The sequence below is a fragment of the Maylandia zebra genome, linkage group LG3 (genome assembly GCF_041146795.1).
Source record: "Maylandia zebra isolate NMK-2024a linkage group LG3, Mzebra_GT3a, whole genome shotgun sequence".
NCBI lineage: Eukaryota > Metazoa > Chordata > Actinopteri > Cichliformes > Cichlidae > Maylandia > Maylandia zebra.
Window position 1 is genome coordinate 17,609,415 of NC_135169.1, and position 9,485 is coordinate 17,618,899.

Genomic DNA, 9,485 nt, shown 5'->3' on the forward strand with positions numbered 1-9,485 from the left:
GAGTGTGCCACATAAAATTGGTTCGAGGTCAGTAAGCACAACTAGAATTCATACATAAGGTGCACTGGATTATAAGGTGTACTGACGATTTTGAGAAAATTAAAGGATTTTAAGTTGTTGGACAACACTGAAGCCATAGGGATGTGCTTGGAGTGGACAGAAGTTAAATTTGCTTAAGATTAATTCCTGTGTACCCTAATGTCAGGAAATACAGAAAGTACAGAAACCAGTTGGAGAGCCAAGGATATTCAAGTTCTAACAGAAATAAAGTTGTACTCTCATTTCCTCAGGCTCTTCTAATTAGTTCTTCTATCTAAAACTACCATAATGAATGTGTGTTTCAGTGGCAAAGAGCAGATTGTGCCTATTATTAGTGCTGTCAAGAGATTAAAAAAAAATAGAGATTAATTAATTATGATTTTTAATTAATTGATCTAATTAATCTCTTTTTTAATCTCACCTAAAAATAGCTGAGGAAAGCCCTCAACTTATTGTGGCAGACCAAAAGACTGATATATAACAAAGAAAGTGACTTCATAAAGTCATTTATTGTTTAACAAACGTTAAAGAGATGCAACCATTTACATACTGTTGTATTCTTTTGTAAAATAAGTGGAAAAATAAATACAAATAAAATCAAATAAATTAAGTGCTGCAAGTTAGCACATCAGAGTTGCTCTTTTCTGAGCAATACAGCACTGAAATTCCTCTGCTTCAGATAATGAAAAATAAAACTGACATTGCAGTGCTGCAAGTTAGCACATCAAAGTATTCTTCCATCACAAAAAAAAGTGCTGAACATCAAGCAATCTATTCTAGTAGGCTACAAATGACACAGCAGCTATGCTGACCACATGTGTCTCATTTCTTCTTCCTCAGCCAGTCGCTAAGACACACCAGCCTGGTAACATTTTCTGGAAGCAAGGCTGCCCTTTTCTTTTGCACTATGTGGCCTGCAAGGCTAAAGAGTCTCTCACAGGGTACAGAGGTAGCTGGGGAGGCCAGGTACTTTTGTGCTAGGACTGACAGCTTTTCATAGACTCCTGAGTGAGCATACCACCACTGCAGGGGACAGTCATCAATACTGATGCTGGGTTCTGCTCTGTAGCGCTGCAGCTCTCCAGACTCAATTCCATCTTCTGAGTCAGAGTCAGACCCCAGAAGGAGTTCGCTCCTCCTCTTCTTCTGAGCTGGTCCATCATCCTCTGTGGAGGGCTGGAGACTATCTGCTCTTCTGGGCTCTGCTGCCTGGAGCATATTCTCCAGAATGGTCCACACCTGAATGAATGAATGAATGAATGAATGATTGTGATTAAAACTAAGTGCTTTTTTTTTTTTTTATTTAATCTTGTAAAGAACTTTGTGTTCCATATAATAAATAAAAGTTTGATTTGATAATGAATTGGACTCATTAGTCCAGCTTAACCTTATTGTCCTACCTGTTCCCTCTTTTCTCTTGGAAGACATTTCAAATCCTTAAACCGTGGATCCAATGCTGTGGCCACCTCGAACCATATCTCGTTGCCATTAGCTCGTCGTGCTGCCAGATCCTTCTGGAAGGCATTCTTGAACTTCACCACGTAGGCAGGATCATCATCAGTAATGTCCATGACACGGTACAGATGGCGAAAAGCAGGCAGCACTACAGAGCAAGAGACGTAGGCCTCACCACCCAGCAGCTCTGTCACATACCTGCAGAGGTGGAGAGGTTTGCTAAATAAACCTAGCTGGATTCATTTAAATCAAAGTGTAACTGATTCCCAATTTAATTGTCCTTAAAAGTTCCTTGTTATGTTCATTAATTTTGATTTTACACATGTAACAGTAGTTTATATAATTAAAATGGGAAGGTGTTTATTTGAACTTACTTGCATGGTTCAAGCAGGAGCTCCAGCCTCTGCAGTTTCGCCCACTCAGCTTCGGTTAGCAAGACCAACCTGTGGTTCTGTTGGTCCAACGTAGCCTGGACAGCCTCTCGGTTACATAGGAGGCGTGAGACCATTGCGAGAGTCGAGTTCCACCTGGTGGGTACATCCTGTATAAGTTGATCGCTCTTCTTTCCGAGTGCTACTTGTTGTTGGTTAAGTTCTGTGGTACTCGCAGGGCTTTGTTTAAAATGACCAACAATCTTGCGGCACTTTGCCAGTACACCGACAAAACCACTGCTATCGAGACATACCGTGATGGTCCTCTGGAGAATGTGAGCATTGCAGGCGATGTGCTCATATGGAAGTGCTCTCATAGCAGCCAGCATGTTTGCTGCGCTGTCTGTGCCAATGGTGGATATCTTGTTTTCAATACCCCAGTCATTTGCTACCTTGAGGAACTGTTCGGCGGATTTATCAGCAAAGTGCCTGGTTTCTGTTCTCATGACGGTCAGTGCAAATGAGTTGAGGTTCCACTCACTATCAATAAAGTGTCCAGTCACCCCAAAATAGCTGTGGTTGCCAGCTGAGGTCCAGTGATCTCCGGTTATAGCAACACAGTTGGGAGAATCCTCCGCCAAAATCTCAAGTTTGTTTTTCTTTTCGCCGTCGTACATTTTGCTGATTTTGGTCGTTACTGTAGTCCTGCACGGCGGCTTGTATGACGGGTCATTGGACGCAATTTGCAACACCTCTGTCAATCCTTCGTCCTCTACTATATTTATCGGCCTACAGTTCATCGCTATCCACTTGGCAATAACATTAGTCAGCCTGTCGGTCGCAGACTTGCTCATACGAGGGGTATTCTCTAGTTTTGTTTGGCGAAAAGCTTTGCTCTGGCTTGCTATATTGCTAACGTCTTCACTGCTAGCTGTTGCTGCACTCGCGGCTGGGTGCTTTGCGTTGAGGTGATAGGCCAAACTTGAGCTGCTTCGGTGGTAAGCAAACTCCTTCTTACACTCTAGGCAGACCACTTTACCTTTGTCAATGGTGCCGTCGGGGCGTTTATGAAATACAAATTTCCCGTTCATTGGGCCAACAACTCTCAGATGCGCCTCCATATCCACACTGTAAGCTAATCACCACTTCTCACCTTGACCTCACGACGTGACTCCACCCCCAACAAGTCAAGCACAAGGAGCCCAGCACATAAAAACGGATTTTATAACATAGCAACTCTCATACAAAATCAATGACGTCAAGAGATTAAAAATTAGATTAACGAGATTAAAAAACATAACGCGCTAAATAGCATTGTAATTAATTAATCGCAATTAAAGCGATAATTTGACACCCCTACCTATTATTACACATGCAAACATAGATTCATCACATCCCCCACCCACTGTCTCTATATTGGTCTCTGTCTTAGTCACGTTGTTGGTGTCAGTTGAACGACCTTGTGTTACTTGCTCAGTTTGTTACCACGTCTGAAGATGTTGTTCAAATAAACACAGATGCTGCTTCTTTTTAAAAACATTCACTGTGGTTAGCAACCAACATGACAGCACACTGCTGCTTTATGTTCCTATTAACATATTAAACCACTGACATCTATTAAAAACACACCCTCACTAATGCAGCACTGTGTATTTCTGAAAACCATACGCTCAAATTAAGTTCAACTCAAGTTAACCGGAACATGAACTGACACTAAAAATTTCCATCGCTGTTATGATAGTTCAGTTAAGTATTTATTAAGCAATTATATTTTTACCATTTAGAATGAAAATGAAACACAGTGTTCTTCCTCTCCTTCCCCTTCCAGAGATGCAGCACATGAGCTTGTGTGAGTTTCTTTCTTAACTGAACATGACATTTTCAGATTTACTCGTAGTACTAGTAGGTGTGCTTCAATTGTGCTTCAGTAAGAAACATTGTTATGTTTCCAATGTGATGCTCAGTTAGTTACCTGTTATGTTGTAAACTGTTTGGGTGTGCTTGTGAAAAATACATAATATAGTACTGACTGGACCTTGCAAACTTGTGGTCTCAAGTACACCCAACAGTGCTCAGTACACCCAACTATGAGGAAAAATCAGGAGGAATGTCTAACTCCAGCTTTTCAGGCAGATGAACCACTGGTGCACCTGACTCACACAGTCATTTATGCAATACTCAACAAATTCTAGCATTATAGCTCATGGCTAGATTTCCCCATTTCACTGCAGCTAGCCAGTAATGAGAAACTACTTACTGATAAAGTCACACAACAGAGTACGCCCTTGTTTTCTTTTTTCTTTTCTTTTTGTTATAAAACCCATCGTTGGAGTCAGGTACAGTGCAAAAATGACTCCCTTAGACTGCTTTTGAGTTTTAGTTTCTTTGTTTTTCACTGAATCACTGGTTTTGTGTTCTTATGTATTTGACAATATTTTTACCTGCCAGTTGAAAAAACATTACTCCCCTTATGCTCAACCCTCTGCTGTAGCAGTAGCTTGATGTTGAAGTATGGTGACCACAACTTACAAACACCTGCATCTACATTTGAGTTTGATCATTGGATAATAAGCCATTTCCAAAAATATCTTTTTTCAAATTTTCAAGCTCTGAGTTGTTGGAATCAGCAGGAAATGCAGATCATACATTGTAAACTGGACTCAAATGCAGACAGGCACAGGTAGACTGCAGTGAACAAAAACTAAATGTTTAGTTGATTAAATAGCTGATGAAAGTACAACATAACAAAAAGAAAATAATACAAAAGGAAACAGTCTGACAATGGACAAAGGGAGACTAGGACAAACAAATATACAAACAAAGAACTGAAAGCTAGACCAAATACATGTCAGAATACATGAAGTATATATTAAACCATGAATCAACATAGAATATTCAAATAATCACTAGTAAGTTCAGAAACATAGATACGCTGGTTCAAATGACCCAGGACCAATGACTACTTATGACTCTTTGTTGCCCCCTAGTGTTTGATACATCTATATACTCTGAATTGCCCCCATGATATAAATAAAGTTATGTTGAAAAAAACCCCAAAACAGAACAAACATAGTTTAGGTCTATTTTAGTAGTAGTATGTTCAGCAGTGTGTTACTAAGGGGAATAACATTATTTGAGCACTTGCACAGTTAAAATTGTATTTATTGTACTGCTGTATTTTTATTCCACTCTGGTGCTATTGGACAGTATGTCATTAGTGTTAGATAATTTTATGAAGTAATGGTTTTTTCTAGTTAGGTCACCATTTTATTCATATGATCATGGTGCAATATGGGTGATGCATTTAATTACTTTCTTTAATTAATGCAAATATTCCATCTGCTTTAGGTTTTTCATTTCCTGAGTGGCTCATTGTTTCCTGTGATTCATTCACCACATCGGACTTCAGCACTGCCTCAAGCTTTTACAAGAAACTTGATGTTGTCAGAAAACAGTGTGGAAGGACTCGCATGGAAAACTCACCTGCCTGCCAGCTCCCCACTAGTCTTACTGTCAACCTTCCTCTCACTCAGAGGAAACCTTGGGCCTAAAATCTATAATTTCCACGCAAGACTTGTCCATCTTCCAATTTCACAAATTCAGCACAAATGTCAATTCAGCAGTTCACCTCAAACTCAGTTAACATCCTTCCCACCATTTGCAAAGCTCCTGGTTTAAATAAAACATTTCTGCCACTCGCTACTAGTATCTGACTTCAAAGTCCATCTCAACCACCATGACCTCATGAGTGTGGCTTGCATGTTATTTCTTGTTTTTTATGGCCATGATTCATTTTAGATTTTTGTAGATCATTCTGTTATATATTAAAGATAAAGCTGTCTTTTTCTTATGCCTGTGTTATGCTTAACCCCTTGACCCCTGCATGTAGAACTGGAGGTGTGCAGAAACTCCCTAATTGAGTGTCCTTTTTTATTTCTTAGGGTACTCAACTACGGTGGGACCCTGTATAAGTAGGGTCTGTTTCTTCTGTTCCAGTGAATTCCTTACTTCACTGCTGTGTGCTCTGTGTGGACTGAATTCCTTCTTGTACAAATAAAACTTTTAAAGGACAACTCCAGCAGATTTCCTTTATTTAGGCACTAAATTTCCACAGCATCAAAATTTATGTTGACATATATTGAAATGCATCACTTTACACTACTTCACCAAACAAATTCTAAATGTGGTAATTTGCAAATAGTGCATGAGCATTTCTTCATTCCTGCAAAAAAAATGATCACACTATTAATGTGATTGCTGTACTCTTTTTTTTTCTTCCTCTGATATCAGTGTACTGTCTTCACAAATACTGTGTCCTGAGTCCGTACTCTGTAAACCAGGGCTTGCCACAGTTTCTATATATTGTAACATTTTCTCTATGCTTAGTACCAGTTTCTCAGATGCTGTCACTGTTTCATTCATGCTCCATTTGCATTCTAAGACTTTTTTTTTAAGATCTAAAGATGGTGCACTAGAGGAACCTTTTTCTTGCTCCTTTGAGTGGAGCTCCGTTTCACTGACCTCCACCACTTCCTCCATTTTCATTAATTGCAGTTTAAATTTATCTTTCTCTTCTTTCAATTCTTTCTTGTGTAACATCAGTGTCCCCACCATGTTTTTGTGGTCTTCCTCCTTCTTCTGTAATTCTTTTGTAAGTTTAATCATGTCATCCTTCATTTTTTGATTCTCTGTGTGGTCCAAGTTCTCTTGTTGTCGGGTCATAGTGGTTTCTGTTATCAAACAGACAAACAGGAAGTTTCACAGCTAATGCACTGATGCTTGAAAGTTTAACAGGACACACAAGAACAACGTAAATGTGACTTAATATTAGAATCTCAGTAGGGCATTTAAATAATACATTTTAAATCCAATGTGTTTCAGTGACAAAAATATTTTCAAAAAAATGGTAAAAACCCATCTGTATTTTTTATTGCTACTTTAACAAAACCTATAAACAGACATATGAAGAGTTATACTGTAAATTTCACAAATCCAAGAAGGTTAAAACTAATACACTGATGACTTAACTTACTGTGTTTGTTTTTCCACAAAGCAAAGATGAGTACAAGGACACTCATGACACAAGCAGTCATGCTGATGGCAATGCAAGCTGCAGAGCTACATGGAGTCCCAAACAAATCATCTGAAATATGAGAAAAAGTTAGACTTATGAATATATACAAATATAGAAGCATACCCAAATAAAGTTATTTTCTACCTGGAACATGTATGTGTGTCTCTCTGCTCTGGTTGGTGTTCCTCTGTTGGACTCTGCAGGTGATGTTGTTGCTGTGTCTCTTCTCCACAGTCACTCTGCTGCTGACAGTATAGAGGTCATCAGGACCTCTGAGGGTCTCTGTAGGTCCAGCAGAGAGGAGGTTTCCATCAGCGTCCAACCACAGCAGCTCAGGCTCTGGATACCAGCCTGCAGACTCACACTGTAACACCACTCCACTTATGGATTGGTCAATTCCAGTTAACCTTACAACTGCCGGGGAAACACTCCCTGGTGAGCAAAATGAGCATCAATTGAAGGACAGAGTAATAATTATCACCCCAAGCATGCAGTACTAATGGCTATTTAAAGACATCTGAATAAACACATAAAAAAGGCACAAAAATAACTTCTGCTTACCAACAACAAGCTGGACAGTAATCTCTTTATCCAAATCTGGAAAGTAACATCTGTATACTCCTTTGTCTGAGTGTTTTACTTTGGAGAGTTTCAGTGAAATATCTCCATGCTTCAGTTTAGTGATGTCTACTGATGTTCGTCCTTTGAAAGATGAATGCTGATTAACTTGAAGGTCTTGACCTTCATGCCACACATGGACAAATCTGGGTTTAAGGTCAGGTCTTGCCCATTCAAAGGTCATAGCAGAAGCATCTGAAGCTGGTTTCAGATGGCATGGCAAAATAATGTCATCACCCACCATCACAGTTACTGCCTGCGATGGACCAATGACCTGAATCTGACCTGCAAAAATGATTCCAGCAATGAGACCCTTACTTATCCAAACTTATTTTATAAAATCGTTATTTATATGTAACAGCTGAACACAACAATTGTATGTTTTTTTTTTCAAACCCAATGCCAATCAGCATAACATGTTATGCTATCAGTGACAGTTAAAATCACCCATTACTAAAAATCACTCTAAAAAAGATGCAGTCTTTAATCAAGTCTGTTTATTTTGTTTTGTTTTCCCAAAGTTACCTTCACAGCAGCATGTTAGGAGAAGCAGAACAGGGGCCTGATGAAAAATGAAACATGTGAGACTTGATGTAGGCTGCCTCTTACTTCGCTTTAGCACCATGATGTTCTGTGAAAGAATGAATAAATAATAAATAAAATAAAAAAACTATGTTCAGACTGTGCTGTATTGTGAATATATAAGAACTACTGCTAGATCGATTAATTTGCTGTGATCTAATATTAAACCTCTTTAATGCATAAAAGATAAAACAGATGTGTACTACTGTATGCATGTAAAAAAATAATACAATAGCTCTGGGATTCAGGGGAAGAGGCGAGTGAAACAACCTGCCAGGGCTGCTTTACAGTCTTCTGATCTAAACTCTTTCAAGTGTGCTCCATAAGATTGGTGCTGGGGGTCACATGCTGCCCTCTTGCTGTAATAATATCAGGCGTATTTTTAATCTGTTTGGCCTGCAGCTGTTTTATTTATCTCTTTCTGCCATTGCTTACTGCATTGAATTTTGCAGATTGCAAGTTGGAGGTCAGTTACATAAACTGAGTACATTCTGAAACTAAATGTTATGGGTACAAATATTTTGAGAGGTGATACTTCCCACATGTGGTCAACAGCAGAAATTACTATATCTATAAAGGTCCCCATCATTGAAATCATTGTAATATATATTCAGCAGCATGAACATTCATATGGTTTATGCATTTATACACACAACAGCATCGGATAGTGGTATAGAACCAAACACAAGCTGACAATTTGTATTACCAGCCAAATGTTTCAACACACCCATTCATCTCAAAATTTAGGACTTAGGACTTATTAAAATCAGGAGCTGACCTTATCAAAACAAAACCAGTTTAAGTTAAAGATGAAGAACTTACAAATTAACAGCTCTAGCCACACAACCAATCATATGACTACAATTAGCCTACTAGTTTGTTTAAATATGGTTGAACCTGGTAATGACAGTTTTTATTGAGTTGTTTACAGTACTCAGTCATAGAATACAAATGTATGACTTATGTTTCAATAACTGTCATACTCAACCTCAAAATGAATTAACCACTGTCTTATGCAGAAAAATTAATAGTAATATTCCAATTTCCTGAGTAACTCAATCATAAAATGCTGAATATCAAGCTGTCGGTTTTTAAAACAACTATTTAAACACGAAGACAGTGTGCCCCCCACCTATATCCACATGACAACTAATTTTAACCAAGTAATGTCAAAACAAGATTTCATACCTGTTGTTGCTCTCAACATTTACTTCAGTGCAGTCAGTAAGTGAAAGTACTATAATAATGTACCTTGATCTAGGATTTATGTAGATCAAGGTACACTCTGCTTCTCTCTGTCTCTGGTAATTATTGACTTGCAATACTTTGCCTGCTGAGCATAATTA

At 38.6% G+C, this 9,485-nt stretch overlaps 2 protein-coding genes across 2 annotated transcripts; both read right to left on the bottom strand.

The window, feature by feature from the left end:
• Window positions 1-579: 579 nt before the first annotated feature.
• Window positions 580-2,986, bottom strand: LOC106675178 (E3 SUMO-protein ligase ZBED1-like). The gene is made up of 3 exons (XM_014409243.4): window positions 1,869-2,986; window positions 1,440-1,692; window positions 580-1,278 (listed from the first exon to the last, which is right to left on the bottom strand). Exons 1-3 carry the CDS (start codon window positions 2,984-2,986, stop codon window positions 862-864), a joined length of 1,788 nt encoding a protein of 595 aa, XP_014264729.2. The 3' UTR covers window positions 580-861.
• Window positions 2,987-5,954: 2,968 nt separating this feature from the next.
• Window positions 5,955-7,769, bottom strand: LOC101472817 (butyrophilin subfamily 3 member A2). Its single transcript, XM_014413594.3, has 4 exons — window positions 7,501-7,769; window positions 7,084-7,371; window positions 6,898-7,008; window positions 5,955-6,595 (listed from the first exon to the last, which is right to left on the bottom strand). The coding sequence occupies exons 1-4, from the start codon at window positions 7,739-7,741 to the stop codon at window positions 6,111-6,113; spliced, it is 1,125 nt and encodes a 374-aa protein (XP_014269080.3). The 5' UTR covers window positions 7,742-7,769; the 3' UTR covers window positions 5,955-6,110.
• Window positions 7,770-9,485: the final 1,716 nt, after the last annotated feature.

Coding starts and splice junctions, on each gene's coding strand:
- LOC106675178 (XM_014409243.4), bottom strand. CDS start 2,986: ATGGAGGCGCATCTGAGAGTTGTTGGCCCAATGAACGGGAAATTTGTA. Junction 1,693..1,868: donor CTCCTGCTTGAACCATGCAA/GTAAGTTCAAAT, acceptor CCACCTCTGCAG/GTATGTGACAGAGCTGCTGG. Junction 1,279..1,439: donor CAAGAGAAAAGAGGGAACAG/GTAGGACAATAA, acceptor TCATTCATTCAG/GTGTGGACCATTCTGGAGAA.
- LOC101472817 (XM_014413594.3), bottom strand. CDS start 7,741: ATGACCTTTGAATGGGCAAGACCTGACCTTAAACCCAGATTTGTCCAT. Junction 7,009..7,083: donor GACACACATACATGTTCCAG/GTAGAAAATAAC, acceptor CTCATATTTCAG/ATGATTTGTTTGGGACTCCA. Junction 6,596..6,897: donor TTTGTGGAAAAACAAACACA/GTAAGTTAAGTC, acceptor GTTTGATAACAG/AAACCACTATGACCCGACAA.